Source organism: Mesocricetus auratus, unplaced genomic scaffold (genome assembly GCF_017639785.1).
Source record: "Mesocricetus auratus isolate SY011 unplaced genomic scaffold, BCM_Maur_2.0 Super-Scaffold_100006, whole genome shotgun sequence".
NCBI classification, from domain to species: domain Eukaryota; kingdom Metazoa; phylum Chordata; class Mammalia; order Rodentia; family Cricetidae; genus Mesocricetus; species Mesocricetus auratus.
In genome coordinates, this window is record NW_024429190.1 from 7,014,106 (window position 1) to 7,035,416 (window position 21,311).

At 41.2% G+C, this 21,311-nt stretch overlaps 1 protein-coding gene across 1 annotated transcript in view; it reads right to left on the minus strand.

Moving 5' to 3' along the window:
- Abca13 (ATP binding cassette subfamily A member 13) overlaps positions 1-21,311 on the minus strand; it is a 423,762-nt gene that overhangs the window by 390,816 nt on the left and 11,635 nt on the right. The window contains exons 2-3 of the mRNA XM_040746666.1: positions 10,902-10,995; positions 7,015-7,138 (exon numbers count right to left, since the gene is read on the minus strand). Coding sequence (XP_040602600.1) covers positions 7,015-7,138; positions 10,902-10,995 — 218 coding nt within the window. The remainder of the gene's footprint in view (positions 1-7,014; positions 7,139-10,901; positions 10,996-21,311) is intronic.

Below are 21,311 nucleotides of genomic sequence, written 5' to 3' on the forward strand. Positions count from 1 at the left end.
TTATGATTAACAAAGCCTCTGTGTATTTATTTGGGATCAAATGGCTGCAGGACCTGGTAGGACAGAAATCTCTGTCTACACACAGACACTAGCACACACAACTATAAGCTTCACAAATCCTATTTTAAAAGGAACTGTCCAAAGTACTGAAATCTATAGAAAAGAAAGGAAGTCCAGCACTGAGAGTAGAGGGAAATAAATACTATGGACACAGATTTTTCTTTATGAGTGAAGAAAAAATAATTAATTATGATGATCAATGTTAACTGTAATCTACAACTGTGAATAAGGCAAAACTAATGGGTTGTATACCTTAAACAAGTCACTCATACAGTGTCGTAAATTAGATCACAATTCATCTTTTCACCATTTTTTCTAAAATCATAATACCAATCAAAATCTTAGCATGCACTTTGTAGAAATAAAAAAGCAAATTTTGAAAATCTGTGTGAAATTCACACATCCTAGAATGTCAAAATGAGTTTTAAGAAGAACGAAGCTGAGAACTTTCACTGACTCCAAGATGCTCCCTGACTACTGTCATTAAGGTCAGAGAGAATGGTAGAATGGGAAAAAGGCAGAACTGCATGCTATCATTGCCTCAACTGTTGCTTTGCACAGTCAGGCAAGTAAGGAGGATTGCTCTTCCCAAAGGAGAAGAAACAGCTAAGAAAAATGGCTTTTGTGAAAGCCCAGACACTGAAGTTTTCTGCTGAGAACCATAACTCCAATAGCACCAAAGAATCAAAGGAAACTGGGTCTGGAAACATGAATCAGAGGTAGGGAAGAGGCATCTTCACGGTGTGCAGAAGACCATGTGTCCTAACAGAACAGGGAAGCACTCTGGTGTGTCTCCCTTTCCTTGTAAAGGTATATTATATCAAAGATCCTCCCTTGGGATATTTTTTAACTTTAATCCACTAAAGGTCCTGTCATTGGTACAGTAGTATGGGTGGTTGTAGCTTCAGTGTCTGAATTATGAGACAGAACAGTTGAATCCATAGTTTGCCATGCTCAGCACATAAATCTCACAATTCAAGACCTTTTCTTATGTAAATGAAATGTGCTCAATCTCAGCAGTCCCCAAAGTTTTAACTCATTTCATTATTGATTCTGAAGTCTGGTTACAAGACCTCTGCTACGTATCATCTAAAGAGGATATGGATGACACTTAAGGAGCAACACATGTTTAAGGGAACATCTTCCAGTCATAAGTGTATTAATGCAGAGAAGGGATATATTTTCACAATATAATGGTGGCCCAGCAGAGCATAGACCTTGACATTTCAACCAAGAGAAACTGTAAGGCTAAATAGAATGGTAGACTTGAAATAAGCCTTGAACCAAAATGAGGCACTTTAAGTAAAAGCTTAAAGTTCAAGTACAATTATGCATCATTTAATATCCTGAATTTCAGAGCAGCTGTGGGAATGATGGCATACACATTTGCTGAGAATCCACCAATAGGCTCCCTATGAAAGTGATATCTTTTTGACTCTTTCTGAAGACTCCGACTAGAAAGCAACACGCAAGGGTGGTTCCCACCTTAGAGCTACTGAATATGGCACCTTGTGCCAAGGAAAATAAAGAAATGACTATACCCATTGAAACCTTGAAGGAATCATACTTGCTTCCTGGGTCTGTGGGGATAAATACATTAAAAAAATAAGGGTGCCAATGCACTTTTATCTGGGTAGGATAAAATTATGATAGTGTCTTGGCTTCTATTATTGTGATAAAAAAACACCATGACCATAAGCAAGTTTGGAAGAAAAGGGTTTATTTCATATTATACTTCTATTAAGAGTCCTTCACTGAGGAGGGAAGTCAGGGAAGGGACTCGATCAGGGCAGGAAACTGAAGCCAGGAACTGAAGTAAAAGCTGAAGAACTTTGCTTAATAGCTTGTTCTTTGTGGTTTTCTCAACCTGCATTCTTATAGCTCCCAGAATCATCACCAACAGTGAGCTGGGTCTCCCACATTAATCACTAATTAAGAAAATGCACTACAGACTTGCCTACAGGTCAGACTTAATGCAGGCATTTTCTCAATTACAGCTTCTTCTCAGTTAACTCCAGCTTGTGTCGAGTTAGCATTAAACTATAAAGAACAATTGACCCCTTGTCATCTGGACACACAAACATGTCACTATTCCACTAGAACCTTTCCTTTCTCATTTGGCCCCAAGATAGCATAATAACATTAAAATTACAGAATAAAACATTACAATTTTTAAAAGATCCACAGTCTTTAACAATTCAGACACTTTAAAATGTTTGTCTCTTTAAAACCTCTGAAGTCTCTCTCAAAGTTCAAAGCCTCCAAAATCCCTCTAAAACTTCAAAGAAGCTGAAAAATTCTGAAGTTATGAAGCTGAGTATCTCCCGGGTAATATGAGGGCTGGGAACTAAACTCGGAACCTCGATAAGAACGGTACAGTACATGCTCTCAGCCACTGATCCATCTCTCCAACCCAAAACGTTTCTTATTAGTAGGGGTGGTATTTTAAGCAGAAATTGAGAGTGAAAGTCTAAACTGCCAACCTAGGTGGAGGACAAGGCAACCTAGGTGCAGGAAAGAGTCAAGAACGTGCTGGCAGGGCTGACTTCAACCCGCCCCTTAAAGATGATTGGCAGCAGGAGGGGTCAGAGGCACTGAGCAGACAGGTGGCACAAAGCTTTTCAAATGTGCTTCTGTTTATTCACTTCATCTTGAACTAAGAGTGACTCCCTCACAAAACACTGTGAGAACAGCCTCTTAACCTGTGGTCGGTAATAGCTGCGGTTGCACCCTGAAATCCTCTTAGTGGGGCAGAGGGGAATCTCCCTACAAAGCCAGGAACGAGGAAGCTGATTTTCATAATCACATATCACATCAGAATGTACCTGGAGGCTCTGCCCAAGGTAAGCCTCCCTGAGTGATGAGGAAGAACATGGCCATTCATGAGGCAAATTAATCATGGCGATATCTAACCAGCTTGGAAATGAAAACATGTTTTCAGGATTTGTAAACCAAGACAGTCAGAAGGGAGTTGCGGAGGGTTTTGTTGCTATTGTTTGGTCTTTTGTGGTTTTTGCTTTTTTTGTTTTTACTTTGAACGTCAGCAGAGTTCATACCCGAAGAGACATGAAAGCAAATGAGCAGCGCCTGGCAGGGCGAGTCTGAAAGCCAAGCTCTCCCTCAGAGCTGTTTCTTTCCCACAGCTCGCTCTTTTCTCACTCCTTACGCTGTCCTCTCTGCGTTCGTCTTATATTTCCCACACCTCTAAGTTGGCTCTCCTCAATACTAAGAGGCATTTTCAAATTTAAAGTTCTTAAAAATCCTAGCAATGCTGGAGAATTGTGCAACTGACTATGGTTTTGAGAATGGGAGATAAACACTCGCAAGGGTGACTTTATAATCCTTGAGTTTCTGCAAACTGGAACGTGAGTGTTAAAATGGAGGAGCGCACAGACCAAAAAAAATAGTCTACAAGACCAACACCAAAATTCTCCCCAAATAGTCCATAAAATAAAAAAAAGGAAAGGGCACTGTCAATCTCATACTAAGGTAATATAAACCTGGTGATAATAAAAACACAACAAAAATGAACATTATTGACCAATTTCCTCAACAAACATAGGTACAAGATTTTTCAACAAACAATTGCAAACCAAATTCAAGACTATATCAAAAGATCACATGTTGGAAAGATCATATATTCATCACAATCAAGTTGACTCTGTTTTAGAGATACAAGTTCAATACATATAAATCAATGATTGTCATCCATCACATACGCTCAGAAATCACGTGATCTTAATATAGAAAAGGCCTTTAATAAAATCCAATATCTCTTCATGATAAGGGGATAAAATAAAATAAGGGGAAATATATACATATATATATGTATTCTCCAACCTTGTAATTAATGGGGAAAATGAAAGAAATCAATTTCTCTAAAATCAAGACCTAAAGTATAGTGCCTGTCTATTTTCTCTACTCTTATTCAATATAGTACTGGAAGTCTTAGCTACAACAATAAGATAAGAACAGCAAATCAAAGAGATACAAATAGGAAAGGGAAAAGCCAAGATATCCTTATTAACAAATGACACAATTCTCTAAAAGACTTCACTCATACTATTGATAAACACAGCAAAGTGGCAGACTGAAAAATTAACACACTAAAATTAGAAGCATTTCTATATAACACTGACAAACATACTAAGGAAGAAATAAAGGAAATGATGCCATTTGCAGAAGCCTAAAAAAACACCTGGTGATAACCCTAACCAAGAAAGTAAAAGACCCCTGCAATGGAAATTTTAAAAAATTCTCAAAAGAAGTTAAAGAAGGCACTAGAAGTTAGAAAGCTCTCTCACACTGTGGATTACATATTTTGGAAATGGCCATCCTACCAAGAAAAAGTTATAGATACAGTATGATTCCCATCAAAATTTTAATGTTATTCATCACAGAAGTAGAAAAAAAGCAAGCTTACAACTCATCTGGAACTGTAAAAACCCTCAGATAGTCATAGTAAGCCTAAGCAAAATAAATAAAAAAATAAGGCATAAAACATCATACTTTACTTCAAGTTGCATTAAAAAGCTATAGTACAAAAACAGAAGGGTTCTGGCATGAAACCAGGCATTTAGATTACTAGAACTGAAGATCCAAGCATAAACTCACATAGCTACAGGTACCCGGTTTTTGACAAAATTGTCAAAATACTCATTAGAAAAGGGGCATCCTCTGAAATGACAGACTCTGGAGATCCTCCATGGAGGGCCTCACCCTCCCTGGGGATCAGAGTGGGAATTGGGTGGGGATCTGGGGGGCCTGGGGGGTGGTCGAGGGCGGAGGGGAGGGAGAGGGAGCTGGGATTGACATGTGAAGCAAGTTTGTTTCTAATTTGAATTTAAAAAAGGAAAAAAAAGAAAAGGATCATCCTCTTGAACAAATAGTGCAGGGAAAATTGGATATACACATGCAGAAAACTGAATGAAACAAGACAAGATCTGGTGAGAAAGCTTAGAGGGCAACGGTATTTGCTTCCAGGCCTGACAACCCGAGTTCAGGTAACCACACACTAGAAAGAGAGAATCACCTGCCCCAGATTCTCCTTTGGCATCTGCCTGCTCACCATGAAATAAAAACACACAGAGAGACAGAGACAGAGACAGACAGTAGAAATTTCAAATGTTTTGAAATTTGTAAGGTACGTCCACGCTACTAAGAACCTACTACAGCTCCCACTAGTCTAGTGCTTGATTCTGTGTGACAGTCTTCTGTATTTTGTTCTTAATCTTCACCATCTCTGAGCTAGGAGGCCGTGGTCACAGTTTTTCACTGAACTATAAAAATCAGAGGGTGCTAGAACCGTACTATATAACCTGTTTGACTACAGACGTCTGTTCATCCCACTTTCACATTTTCTTGACTTTCTAGTCTGAATAAGGCACCATTGGAGAGCTGACAGAGGATAACGGTAACTCTCAGTCTCCAGTGCTGCCCTGAGAGTCTTGGATCCTCATTCTTAGAGATGAAATCATTGGGCATTCAGGATTATTATTTATATGACTTCCAAAGAGTCCCCTCTGTTTTTATATACCTATCTCAGAAAAGCAAGTACCCACACAGGGCTCAGTATTTGCATCTTTGCCCTGTAACTTTGTTAATGCCCAGTCCCTAAGATATCAAGAGGCATAGGGAGGAGATTTGGTCATGAGGGAGGGGAGTTGGTGAGCAAAATTAGTGCTTTTGTAAACTGGGCTCCAGGAAGATAAACCCCATGGACTTGCTGCCATTTGATGACACAAGTCGAAGGTGTTTCTATGAGCAAAGTGTCCTTATCAAACACTGCTACTTCTGTGTTGGACTTCCCAGTAGCCAGAACGGTGAGAAATCAATATGTACTCTTCATGACTTTCTACAAAGCTATTTAGTTTAGGACATTTGGTTATATAAACAACAACATTTAAAATTATTGTACCCATTATGTCTAAAATTATCTGGAAGGATTCTGTTTAAAATAAAAAGATGGAAATGGAGAAATGGCTCAGCAGTTAAGAGCATTTGTTGCTCTTGCAGAGGACTTACGTTTGGTTCCCAGAACTTACATGTCGCTCACAATCATCCATAACTCTAGTTTCAGGGGATCTAACTGCCTCTTCCAACCTCTGTTGGTACCAGGCACACACATAATACATATACACATATTCAGGCAAAATATACATATAAAATTTTAAAACCTAAGCTTGAAAGGTAAACATCATCTGTTTTAACATTTGCATCATGTTTTAGAATCTTTAACTGTTTAATTGAAACAAGCATGAATTCAACTCCACATCATTCAACCTGACAAATTCAACACATGAAGACCAGCTGGTCACTTTCTGCCATTCTTCATTCCACCTGGGAAAAGTTCCCAGAACGTTTTGCATCTCCAAGTTAAACATCTTCATTTTGAGCCTTGTCACTTAAACCAATTCCTGCTTGGCCTCTTGATGAACGATACAAAATAAGGCCATGGGCTATCTCAGCATAGCTCCGCATTGTTAGTGCTAAGAGGAAAGTGGTGCCTGGCTGTTATTTCACATGATGACAGCTTGGCACAGGATCTTGGCAATCCTATTCACAATAAAAACATCTAGCAGTCATCCCCCAGACCACTCATCTTCCAACAACATCCAAATGAAAAACTGCCTAAGTAAGTAATCTTAAAGTCAGAGTTTAACTACAGAAAATAATTAAAAGGAGATAGAATTTTTTCTCATCAACATTTAACATGCCATGAGTCTAGAGACACAGTGGACATCAGTAAGAGTAACTGTTATGTGACTGCAAACAATAAAACTGATTTGTTTTTAACTCTGATGTTCTAGCCTTTCATTGTCCCTGACACATCCCAGATTACTAAGCATGCATAAAAATCACATGACACTGTAGAGATTGGGGCCTTTCAGGAGAGGGAGGTAGCATGTAAAACCACCCTAAGAATTCTGAAAAGGATGTTCGTATTTCTCATACCGAAAATGGAGATCCATGGAACTCTCAAAGCTGGTGTTCCTACAACTTGAGCCAGTGTTACAAAGCAGTTCTTTAACAAAAGAGAGAACACCCTGGCTGGGAAGATCCCGGGCTTGCAAGTAACCTGGATATAAACACAAGGAAGAAATTAGTTCTGACACCTATTGCCCAAAGTAGGGTATTGTGTGCCATGACCCTGCCTCCCAGTTCAATTGAATATAGTGTGAGAAACAAGTAACTTTTCCACCCAAGGACCTAGCACACCAGAGCTTAGCTTTGCTCTGCCCATGAACCCTTTTGTTTGTCCTTTCTTTACTCTCTTGCTGTCCCGGTAAGGTCAGTCCCTGGAACCATGCAGATTGTGGCAGGTGGTGTCCAAACACGGTCATAAACCATAGACACTGACTATGGGGAACTCCCATTGACTAGAAAAGGGAAAGGCTCTTATGAGACACACACTAATAAAGACATAAGAGTAACAGAACAAATAAAGGAATGGCTGGGGAGCATTTCAAGATAAGCAGTCATGTATTAATAAGAAGAATCTAGAGATAGGCAGTTACATGCTAATAGATAGGAGCTATAGTTAGATGGTTATATGTTAACAGATAGAATCTAGAGACAAGGAGTTACATGTTAATAGGTGGACTCTATAGTTAGGTAGTTATATGTTGACGGGTATAATCTAGAAATAGGCAGTTACATGTTAGTAGGTAGAATCTATAGTTAGGTAGCTATATATTAACAGGTAGAATCTAGAGATAGGCAGTTATATGCTAGTACTTACAAAGAGATTTTTGGGGACAAGCAAAACTGAGAGATAGGTAGTTGTATGGTAGTCTTTGGATATTTAGAGAAACATGGAATGATGTGGAGATATGAAATTGAGAGATAGGTAGTTGTATGGTAGTCTTTGGATATTTAGAGAAACATGGAATGATGTGGAGATATGAAATTGAGAGATAGGTAGTTGTATGGTAGCCTTTGGATATTTAGAGAAACATGGAATGATGTGGAGATATGAAATTGAGAGATAGGTAGTTGTATGGTAGTCTTTGGATATTTAGAGAAACATGGAATGGGGTGGAGATATGAAATTGAGAGATAGGTAGTTGTATGGTAGTCTTTGGATATTTAGAGAAACATGGAATGGGGTGGAGATATGAAATTGAGAGATAGGTAGTTGTATGGTAGTCTTTGGATATTTAGAGAAACATGGAATGATGTGGAGATATGAAATTGAGAGATAGGTAGTTGTATGGTAGTCTTTGGATATTTAGAGAAACCATGGAATGGGGTGGAGATGCTTCAGCTCCATTTGGTTCTTTAGCTGTGTCATAGAAACGTGCCCTAGGTTTTCAGGAAAGGAGGAAATTAATTAGGCAGCTTGAGAAAAAAATAATAGAAAACTTGATAGACAGATACATGCCTTAATGACCAAAAGAAAAAAAGCATCAGGCAGGTGAAGAACACCCAGTGGTGGAGTTCTGGCCTGGCTGGCTACATGGGCACTAGGAAAAATTGGGTGAGTTGGCACCTTCCAGCAGCCTGCACTGGTAGCTCAACTTTCCAGAGGCCCAGAACGAGCTCTGATTAAATGCAATGCTACACACTTTTTTTAACAATCAGACCCTACTTGTGATGTGTCTGTTAATTCATGAGGGTAAAATTTGTCAAGGGAGAAGCCTATATATTTTCATCTGGTGGCTTGGTCAATATTCTCCCATAACTGTTTATACTGATGAGTTCCTCCATTTTGGAGGGCTCTTCTCTAACTACCTGGAGGGAGTACCCATGAGCTCCATTCATTCAGCTCTTCAGGGAAGGTTTCAGTCCTGTAGTTTAGACAGGAAGTAAGGAAAGAAGGAAGAAAGGGGAGGACTTTCAGAAAAAATACCCATATAATGAGCCAACATCTTTTTTTTTTTTTTACGAGACAGGGTTTCTCTGTATTGTTTTGGAGGCTATCAGTCCAGCCAGGCCTCGAACTCACAGAGATCCGCCTGCCTCTGCCTCCCGAGTGCTGGGATTAAAGGTGTGCGCCACCACCGCCCGGCTATGAGCCAACATCTTAACAAAGTGCTGGTGACACGTGCCCCAACCCTCTCTGCCCTTTGTATGCACAGAGGGACAGGACATGGAGACAATGGCAATGGCAGGCAACTGGAAAGCTATTGATCTATGTGCTGTGGCTCATGACATCCAGGGGACAGCTTTCCCCCGATGTCTACTTTGATTCTGGGAGATGATCTCCCTCACCTAAACTTGAAGAGCCACTATGCCTAGAATTTAGCACATTGTTCTGATAGGAGTGTCCTTCTGTATGCTGTGAATATATGTCTCTCCTATTGGTTAATGAATAAAACTATTCTGGCCAATGGACAGGCAGGATGTAGCCAGGCAGAAAGTATAGGCAGGGATACCAGACTAGGAGAATTCTGGGAGGAGGAATGCAGGGAGTGAGTCACAAGGGAGATGCCATGTAGCTACTGGAAAGGTAGGATGCCTGGGCATTCTCTGGTAAGTCAAAACCATGTGGAGATGCATAGATTAATAGAAATGGGTTACTAATTAAGAGAGAGCTAGCTAGTAAGAAGCCTGAGTCATCAACCAAAGAGTTTATAATTAATATAAGCCTCTGTGTGTGTATTTGGAAACAAACGGCTGAGGAACCCGATTGGACAGTAACTTCCGTCTACAATGCTCTTCACTAAATAGGTCTTGACTGAATGAATAAACAAACAAGAATGAGTGAATGGATAAATGAAAACGTAAATGAATGTGTTTGCTGCTTAAGAGAAGGAGAAACACATTCTTAGCAAACACAAGACATACTGTTTTAGAAGATCATAGAGAAATTAAGAGTGATACACCAGTAATAAAAGGTGCATTTCTCTAGCTGATTCTGTATCCCTTCTCAGGAGCACATCCAGAATGGAAGCCACCCCAGTGGGTATTTTGTGGGTTGGAGGTTGAGGTCTCCAGACTTGAGTATACTTGCTCTTATATGCAGTACCTTATAACACTTCTCTTACATGCAGTACCTTATAACACTTCTCTTATATGCAGTACCTTATAACACTTCCCTCACTGTACTCTAATACAACAGCCTTCTAAAAAGTTCTTTGAGGGAATAAAAGGCCTTAGACATATATTTGTTGAATGAATAAATAAAATGCTAAAATTTAAAATCCCGAGAAAAGATTTTCAGAAATTATAATAACCCACTTCACTGTTTTCTAAAATACATAATCCCACCCACCAAAGCACAAATGCTTTTCAATATGCAGAGCCTAACTATTACAGAAGACCTATTTCAGATAGAGTCTAACATTTAATAGCCCCTTTTCCATGGGAAACTTGCAAAGTCAAACAAAGTAGCATAGTCAAAGCAAAACAGATCCCCGTTTCTCAAGAGGAATGACTACTGAGCGCTCAAATCAGACAGACAAAGTGACCTGACTGGCCACATTTCCGGAGAACAGGAAGTTCTTGTAAGTTTACCAGCGAGCCTCCACAGTCTCCACCTCCTGCATCGCTGTCGCCACCACTATCATATCGGGTTCAAAGGAAAGGCACCTCCCTTACCTCTGTTTTTAACTCTTCCTGAATAGGTTTGTACATCCAAGCCCCCACCAGCTCAGCTCAGGCGAAAGGATAAACCTATTTGCTAGATTGGGCAAAGATCTATGAATAGCATTCTTAAGCAGAGAAGAGACCTGAATTGCCCCTTCCTAACACATTCCCCCAGTGTACCACCGTTGTCATAATAAAGCCCTGGTCACTCGCCCCACTGAGAATTCAACGTGGATAAAGAATAGAGAAAAGAGTGGATGTTTTCTCTCTCAACATTTGCATCTAAAAATTGTATTCAGAACGGAACTTACAGCTGTCTCTGTGTCTGGGGGGTTCTTGAAAACGGAGCACTGTCAGAATCATGAAGAGAATGCATGGCCAGAAAAATTCGGCAAGGGAGAGAACCTGGGAAAACACAAAAGACGAAGAGCTGAACACGTTCCCAGGCACTGCAACGGTCCCTCCGCTTGATACAGCGATCTCATTGGCAACAATATGCCAAGGAAATCCCACTCTCCTCGATAGCTGGCCAAGGCAAACACGGGTTCTTTTATTCCAAACTAAATTACCAAAATTAATGTCATATCACACATTACACATCGTGCAGTAAATATATCTCTGTACTTAATACAGAATGGCTACAAAAGAGTTATAAGCCCCAACGGAGCTCAAAGAATTGCCAAGAGGCTTGAGGCAGAGTCTGAAAGAGATGTGAAGCGTGCCCATGAGGACAAGCATAAGGAACAAGGCATGTGGGGGGAAGGAGCTCTGCCCGAGACATCAAGGCAGCTGCTCCCTTGGAGGCAGGCTTTGGGGTCAGAGTTGAGCCACAGGAGTGCAAGATACAAGACATTGGAGGCTGGAGAAGTGAGAGGCAAGAGGGGGTCCAGAGAGATGAGCCAGTGGACAGACGGACGGCGACCATGGGAGCGGCAGGGACTGAGACAGGCTGAAGACCCTAGGAGAGCTGAGACTTCTCTGCCTCTTGGTCCCTTGTCACGCTCACCGAGTGATCAGGTTTAAGGGGTTGGCAGGGCTGTCATGTCCTCCTCTTTCCAGGGTCCCGCTGAGGGAGTTATACCTTTTCCTCAGTCTGGAGTATCCAGAAAAATCTCAGGCCTAGTTTTCCTGAAACAGCTTTATTGTGTTCTATGTATATTCTTACAAGCTTGATTTGCTTTGATCAGTTTATGATGTGGTACCCTTCTGTGCTTAGAAGCAGTTTTCTATCAGACTGTGCCCTGTGGGTGGCGATGCACAGACGGTCCCTATGCCTCTGGCAAGGTACTGAGTCACCATCCCACCTCTGCAGTGCACTCTGAGTCTCTCGGGGCAGGGCACCACCCAAGAAGCCGCTTTCACACAACACACAGCAAAGGAGGGCCTGGCACAGCCTGAGGGGAAGACCTTTCTCCAGGATCTGTTGGGGCCAGGGCCTGAGAGAAGCCCTAGCTCATTTGCCTTGAGGTCCAAATCCCTAATGTCACCTGATCATCTTTCTCACCTTCCTGGAGTCTGTTCCTTTCCATTTCCAAGACTTTGTTTTTAATTTCAGAGATGCCATTGAGGGAGTAAAAGAAACAAACAGCTTCACCCTCATTTCCTGTATTCTAACAAATCAACTCCTTTTAATTTTCCTCATCTCTTCTGCACTCCTGCAGGAGGTAAGTGCCACACTCTCTGGCCCATCTGAGAATCCCACTGTCCCTTTGCTGCTGCACAACACTCAATCCAGTGACTACCTGCAGGCTACAAAAGTTGCTCCTAAAGAGCAGCGCTTTGTGTGTTAAAATATCTCACTCCTTGAATTGCTTTGGGGAAATGGAATACAACCTAAGGTAGTCAAATCTTCTGACACAATGAAGAGTTTCCCAGAGGACTGCAGTAATGTGGAGAGCCTGAACCATCTTTTCAGTGCAGGGACTTGAGCCCAGGACCTCGTGCACGGGAGGCAAATGTGTTGCCACTGAGCTACACACAGCCCTAACCTTAAGTTCTCAGAACTGAAAGAAATGCACAGACAATGTGGTTAGGAACTGATGTGGGAAAGAGGTATAATCTTTAAGCCAATGTTACTGTGAATAAATTTTACTGATTTCAGTCAGTGTAATACACAATATGGGTAAGGCAGTGGATATATTCACACCAAACCTGCCTGAAAACCAGGAAATCCAAGTCCTCAGTCACACACTGAAGACCGTGTCGAACTGCTTCAGATTCCAAATTCTGATTCTTTGAACTGGAGTGAGCCCTGTACCTCCTTTGTTCCTCAGCCTGCCATTACCATTTCCCGCCCATATGCCTGTCGGTGACATGCAGAAAGCAAATGTCAGTGTGACCAGGCAAGTGTGCTCCTTGAGACCAGCCAGGAAAACACAGGTGGGATAGTATTTGAGTCCCTGGTACAATTACAGAAACAAAATCACCCTTTAAAATAGATTCCAAGGAAGTGTTTCTTAAGCCAAGAAACAGGACAAAAAGCTTCCGCCAACCTGAGGTAACTCAATAACTCGTGTTCTTGAGAGGAACAGGGCTACAGAGGCGAGCCTCAGGCCCTTATACATACATACATACATACATACATACATACATACATACATGAGGGGTATGGAATTTCAAAAGTGAGGTGGAATGCAATCATTGTCCCAAAACACATATGGCCTTAGGTTTCTTAATTCACTTAAACATACATGTACATGTATATGTATAGTACACAAGTATAACTAATACTTGCAGAGACAATTTTTATCAGCATTTTGAGGTCTGCCTTTCTCAAAGATATTTAATACTCTAATGGGAAGTTGTTTATCCATTCACCTAGTGTAAGTGTTACAGCTCTGAGAGGAAAGGTTTCCTGGCAGTCAGGAGCCAAGGAATACCACAAAGTCACACCTCACAACAAACCTCACACAAGAGATTTACTGGGAGGGAAAAAACCAGGAAGGGGGGCTGCCTCAGCTCCCATGAGAAGCAACAGAGAACTGAGCAGAAGGCAGGGTTTCTACAGCACGGGGAAGGGGGGGGCGTTCCATGGTGGAGATTCCAGGTTAGGAATGGCTGAGATCTCAAGTCCCGAGCTTGGGTTCTTTACTCTGTAGGGCAGGAACTGGATCCAGCCCTTAGGACAGTTAGAGTGTTCTGTGGGTGGAAGCTGACAGTTGGGGGTCCTCAGGGGAGGAGCCTGAGGGACTTTTTACGTACTTACAGAAAAGCACCTGACTCTGCTTGGCTACCAGGAGCTTTCTTTACTTCTCTGGCTAACTTATGAGAGAACATGGCTAAATGCAGTCCCTGAGCCAAGATGAACTTGGACTTTATTCTGGATTTGAGTCGTAGATAAAACTGTAATTCTCTCACTGAGAGTGAATCCAGCCATCACTGGTTCCCATCATGCCCTACAGTACAGCTTTTCTTGTTTCCTGATAGTATCTGGGATCGCACTCAGGGCCTTCTTCCTGCTAGGCAAGCACTTCAACCCTGAACTACGGCTCTAAGCCAATCTTTTAACTTCTGTCATAATTTTATCAAATTGATTTGCAAAAATAGTTCCTTTCTTATTAGTATGAAAGTGGTTTTAAGCACATACCAATTCCTTATCTGTTAATTCTCTGTTCTTCCAGATGCCTGTTTATCTATTAAATCATTCGTTTTTAATTACTACTAATTAAAGAATTAATCCTCTCTTGGCCTTGGGCGATCCTGATATTTTCTCTCTATTTCATTTGTCATTTTTCTTGTTTTATTTTTAATTTATTTGTTTATTTTACATCCCAGGCACGGTTTCCCCTCCCTCCTCTCCTCCCTACCCCTCCCACCAACCCCCTTCTCTTCCCACCCCCCAATCCACTTCTCCATTTCTGTTCAGGAAAGGACAGGTCTCCCATGGACATCAACAAAACATGGCATATCAAGTTGCAGTAATACTAAGCACCTTGACAATGGTGCGGCTGAGACAATGTATGAGGCCACTGGCAGTGGGTCCAAGATCTAACACTAATGCACAAACTGACTTAGAGAAGCCCATTCTATATGAAGAGACACCTTGCTCAGCCTAGACACAGGGGTGTGGGGGTGGAGAGGTGTCTTGGTCCTGCCTCAACAAGATGACAGGTCAGATTTAGTAGACTTCCTAGGGGAGGCCTTACCCTCTCTGAGGAGCATATGGGAGGAGAAGGGAGTGAGGGCAGCAGGAGGAGAGGAGGGAGGGGAAACTGGGATTGGAATATAAAAAATAAATTAATAAAAAAATTTTAAAGACTAAGTGCCTCCCCATGTATTAAAGTTGGGCAAGGTATAGGGGCCGCTCTACCAAATGCTGTAGTTTATGAGGGTCAGGGACGGCTCTCTAGCTCTTATGACATTGGGGCCAGCTCTCCCACCTGTCTAAAGTATTAATGGGCATGGGGGAGAGCATCTCGCCCCCACCCATGCTGCCACATGACAGAGAGTAATGGGGACAGCTTTCCCATGCTCACAACTCAAGGCTGGCTCATCCCCACCTCCACCAATAGGCTCAGCTCTACTGTGCTGCCCAGGCAAGGTGCAGGGTCTGCTCTCCCAAGGGTTGCAGCTGTACCATAGTTTCTTTATCCATTCCTTGTTGAGGGACATCTAGATTGTTTCCAGGTTTTGGCTATTACAAATAAAGTTTCTATGAGCATAGATGAGCAAGTATCCCTGTGGTATGATTAAATATCCTTTGGATATATGCCAAAGAGAAGTATAGCTGGGTCCTGTGGTAGATTGATTCCCAATTTTCTGAGGAACACAATATTGATTTCCAAAGTGGCTATACAAGTTTGCACTCCCACCAGCGATGGAGCAGTGTTCCCCTTGCTCCACATCCTCTCCAGCATGAGCTGTCACTTATGCTTTTGATGTTAGTCATTCTGAAAGGCATAAGATAGAATCTCAGAGTCATTTTGATTTGCATTTCCCTGATGGCTCAGAATGCTAAACACTTCTTAAAGTGTTTCTCAGCCATTTGAGATTCTTGTGTTGAGAATTCTGTTTAGATCTGTGTTCCATTTTTTAATTTGATTACTTTGCTGATATCTAGTTTCTTGAGTTCTTTATGTATTTTGAACGTCAACCCTCTGTCAGATGTGGGGATGGTGAAGAATTTTTTCTCATTTTGTAGGCTGTTGGGTTTTTTTGTTTTGTTGTTTGTTTGCTTGTATATTTGAGATAGGATCTCATACAGCCTAGCATTGTCTGAAACTATGTATTTGAGACTAGGCTTGAACTGTTGACTTCCTGCCTCTACCCAAGTGTTGAGTTAACAAGCATGCCCATCTTACTCACCTTTTTATTATTTAACTCTTTTGTGTAGACAACTTATCAATTTAAAAAAAATAGTATCTATATTCTCTTTCCTAGATGCAAAGAAAACAAGATTTAAAGAGTCATGTCAAATAAATCGTCAGCCATAACTACAAATATTATCAATATAGTCTTAAACCAGTGACAAATTTCAAGTTGCAAATGAAAGTTACTGCAACTATTGTAACTCTACATCCCATTTAAGATTCCTTCAAGAATCTTAAAATTCAAAGCCAATTAAAGCTAAATGAATACTACTTCAGGGATTTTTGTTTGTTTGTTTGTTTGTTTGTTTGTTTACAAGTTGGTTGACTGCCCTTTGGAAGAATGCAAGTAGGAAGGATTTTCTGTGGTTCTGAGTCTAAAATTACCCCAGGAAGAAGTCACTATCCTTGTGCACCCTTGAGCTGACTCCTTTCATGCTGCTGTTTCTCTGCGGGGGTCCACGTACTCTCCTCATCACATCCCATGCTTTTCTTCTCATGTGTCTTTATCCTAGAATCTCGATTGGCACTTTGAATCAACTCCTGTTAATGGGGATGCCTCCTGTCATATGTAGGACAGCTCTCTCCCTCCCAAGTTTCAGGCTCCCCTTCTTTACACCATAAGCTGGCCTAAGTGAAGAAAGCCCTGGACGTCTAACAGCACCGGAGTGGGTACTGCCACAAGCTCTGCTCTCAAGAGAAACAGTCAGTCATCTGCTGAACCTATTAATGCTTGAAAAAAAAGCATGGGTCACCTTTCCAATCAACCACAAAGCCCACTGCTCTTTAAATAGAGTCCCAGGAGAGAGCATAGAGGCCACTTAACACCTGACTCTCAGGGACCTTCTCTGTGACCTTCATGGGTAAGGGAGTCCCCTATTGCTGTCACATCCCACCCCAAGCACAAACAGAGACTTTCCGTTTGGCCTCAGTGCAGCTCAGATAGGAAAGAATCTGGGAGCCCCTCCCAGTCTGAACATGCATAGAAGATCTGCATAGGAAATACAGTGAAGGCTTCTTCCTCCAGTCAAAATAAAAAGGGGTATGGAAAGGAAAATTAGAGGGAATGGGGTGGGGGGTGGGGGGTGGGGGGACGCTTGTCTTTGTCTAATCCTCAAAGGAAAAACACATAAACAAAAGCTACAAAATGATCCGTCCCAACCATCCAGTCCACATTCTCCAAAGCCATCAGGATGGATCTTCGTTGTCGTACCAGCACCCGCACTGACAGAAGAGAAACACGCCAAAGGACTCTGCTTGCCCCTTCCCTCTGGCAGAGCACTTGGGGAAAGCCCTATAAGGAGCAATCTAATGAAACAAACGATGAGCATGGGCATCAAGGATGTGCAGTCAAGAAGCCTCTGGGGCTGCACAATAGAAGATGAAAGGATGGGCTGGGTCAGGAATTCAGTAGGAGAACTCTTGGTAGGCACGCGACCCTAGATTTGATCCCCAGAAGCAAACACAGGACAAAAATTAATGTAGTAAATATTGTCTTTCATCTCAGATGAGCTCCTATTGAAGTCTACCATCAACTACACCACACCTCCTGTTACAAAAAGCAGGAGATACAGGATGTGATCAGGGATCAAGATAAAAGAAAACCACCCCCCCAAAAAAAACTTAGGAAATAAAACCATTGAAAAGAGTGGAGAACAAACACAGAACCTTAGCAAGGCTGCCAAAGTGTGAGTCCTATTTCTCAAAGGACATCAGCTATCCAGACACAATGCAGAGACAGGTAAGCCAAACACAAGCTAGAGAGAGCCAGGGAGAATGAAAAGAGAAGAAATAAATAGAGGAATGTGTAAGCCTTTCAAAAGGAAGAATGACATCATAAAAACAAGAGTTCAAAAGGAGTAAAAGCTCACTGAGCTAAAGAAAAGGAACAGAAGAAATCGTTGTGCACGACTGACTTAAAAACCACTTGTTACACATGAATTCTTGAACACAGAGAGAGGTAATAATAGTGCTCTTTTAAAGTATTTTAAAGGCAAAAATATTAAAACAGAAAAAAGCAAAGACTATGCAAATAAGAAATTAGCATCCCTGAGGGAAAGAATTCAAAATATAAAACCCAAAAAGGCTCAAAGCTATGGAAGACTTCATCTAAAGATTAAAAGCATAATTTTGTACTGTATTTCAGAAAATTAACCATCGTTGAACTGTGGATAGTGAACTTCAGGCTATGGATCAAAGAGAAGGGAAGAAATAAAAGAAGAAAACAGCAAGTTTTAGATGATAAAAGAGCAGCTTGAAAGGTTGGGCACAAGCTAACCTTGAACGTGTCCTCAAAACATTCCATGTAAATGCCAGTGTATCAATACCCACACTGTTCTTTAGAAAGATTGTTGTTTGCTTGTTTGTTTGTCTGTTTGTTTGTGGGAGTAAACTCATGCCTAGGTGTGTGTGTGGAGGTCAGAGGATAAACTTACAGGCCTCTGTTTTCTCCTTCTACCAGATGGTCTAGGGCTCAGACTCAGACTATTGGGAATGGTAACAAGTGTCTTTACTCACTGGGCAATCTCACTGAGCCAGTATCTACAATGCTCAGACAGAAAGTAAGTATGATTTTAAAAGTTATATATATTATATAAAAATATGTACAATACCTAGCTAAAATTGTCCTGGAACAAACACACACACACACACACACACACACACACACACACACACGTAAAAGAAAAATTAAAGAAATGGGGGTGGGAAACTTGTCTTTTTTCTGATCCTCAAAAAATTACACTTAAACCCTAAAAAATGATGGGGCTATGTGTGTTCTCCGTGATTATAGAACATAGATAATATAGAGGCCATGAACAATGGAGGAGTAAAAGCTTGATAATGAAATCCAGCCAACACAAAAATGGCTCAGAACTTAAAAATCCAGTAATATCATTTCTACTTCCAGTGTGACTGGTTGGGAAGAGCTGTGCATTGCTGGTGAGGTACCAGTTCCAAAGACATGCAAAGTTCCCTCAATAGGAAAAACAGAATATATGATATTTTTAAATTACACCTATAGATTTTTCCAAGAAGATGACAGCTTTAAATATGCAGCTAATAGGAATATAATACTGTAAAGAATATAGACATCCCCTGAGACAATGTATAGGGAGACATCTGTCACACCACACACATGCATTCACACACACTCACATGTAGACACACATACCAAATACACACATGTACACACATACACATATACACCCGCACATGTGGTCCTGGTTGGGATTTTTTATCAACTTGACACAAGCTGCAGCCATTTGGGAAGAGGAACTCTCAAATGAGAAAAAGCTTCCATACCACTGGCCTATAATAGGCAAGTCTGTCAAACACATTCTTGATTAATGGTTGATGGGAAAGAGTTCATCCCACTGTGGGCAGTGCCATGCTGGGCATATGGACCTAGGTTATGTAAGGAAGAAGGTTGGGAAAGGAGGAGCAAGCAGTAAGTGGCACTCCTCTGTGGCCTCTGCTTTGTTCCTGCCCCCAAGTTCCTGCCTTGGTTTACTTCCCTGACTTCCTCAGTGATGTTACCTGGAAGTGTAAAATGAAATAAACCCTTTCCCCTGAAGTTACCTTTGGTCATGGTATTTCACCAGAGCAATGGAAACCCTAACTAAGAAACGTGTGTACATGCATACACCACACACACACACACACACACACACACACACACACACACACATACACCCACATTCACCACCCCCCCACACACACACATATACATACATGCACATGTGCACACCCACACAGACCCAAAACACAGAAGATCTCAAGAGCAGTTCAAGGAAGACACTCATCAATAAGGTGACTAGAATCACCAACAACTCAGCTCACTGACAGCGAAAGCCGACGTGCAGCCAGGTCTCTTCAGATTGCTGCAAGAAGCTTGGTCAATTTAGAATAGTGTCACAGAGAAACTGCTCTCATAAACACGAAAAGAGAATTTTAAGATAAACAGAAACCAGGTTCCCCTTCGCCAATACACTAAAGCAGTTTTCAAATTATGTGAGCGATTCCAAACAACACTGGGATGAAACTATTTGAAAGACAAGGACTTCAGGCTTTACTTTCAAGAGATAGTGGCAAGTACTATTTAGGATGTGTAAAGTTAGAGGCAAGGTGGTCAGGAGTGAGGAGATGAAGCAGGTAAATAGTGAATAAATTAGGAAACACCACACAAATAAGACAAGACACTAAGAGGGACACTACAAAAGAGAATGTCAACATGAAAAGGACTAAAAATACTTGTGTATACCTCATAGTCTAATACAGAACATCTGACAAAAATAGGGGATGAAATTCCCAAATGCACCTTCATAGATAATTCCAGTAACATGTCTTGCAATAATTATGTAACCACCAGCAAGAGTCAATAAGAAAATACATTTTAAATGATATTTAATCACACACCAAAAGTATAGAACAGCTAAGGAGAAAACATTGAAAACTAAAATGTGCAATTTTATATGATATTTATTTTTATTAAAAGGTGCCAAAATATTTAAATAAGAAGCAGATGAGCATTGCTAACGCATAAAAGTGTCATTGTCATGAAGATACCATTTCTGCCCTGACCCCTAGGTTCATTTTAACCTGTAGCTCCACATAATAGAACAACCAGAGTGTTGAGCTAACCCCAGAAAGTATGGTTTGGTTTTGCCTGTCTGCTTACCTAGTGAGTTGTTTCTCAGATATATTTAGCAGAGTATCCAAGATCATTTACAACAGCAGGTCAGAAGAACTCATCTTCTAACATGTTAAAGCCCTGTATAAAGTAATAGTGATTAAAACAATGTACTGGCCATTTAGCAACAGGTGAACTGTCCTGCAAAGGGAATGCATAGGCCAGGAACACACAGAGAGAGAGAGAGAGAGAGAGAGAGAGAGAGAGAGAGAGAGAGAGAGAGAGAGAGAGAGAGAGAGAGAGAGAGAGAGAGAGAGAGAGAGAGAGAGAGATCAATGAGAGAACTAACTGTGTCAAATGATTTGTTTTCCTGAGAGCTAGGTTGGGAGACATGGGTAGACATGGGTGGAGGAGGGCAGGATATGGAACTAAATGGCAAAAAATGAAAAAGAAAAAAATAACATGCAGAAGAAAACAAAGGATTTCATATTGGTGTATTAGTACACAAATTTCATTAATAAAATTTATTGTGTCTAGGAACTGAAGAAATAGGCTTTTTGTTTTATTTGCATTTTTTGGTTTGGTTTTTGTTTATTTATTTTACATCCTGGTTGCAGTTTCTCCTCCCTCCTCTCATCCCAGCCCCTTAACCCTACCTCCTCAACCCCACCATCTGCGCTCTTTAGGAAATCTACTAAAAATAAGTGATAGACTCGCTTGCTCACTAGAGAGCATGTATCATGTCAGGTGACATGACAGGAACTGGGAAACAGTGAGCAGCACGG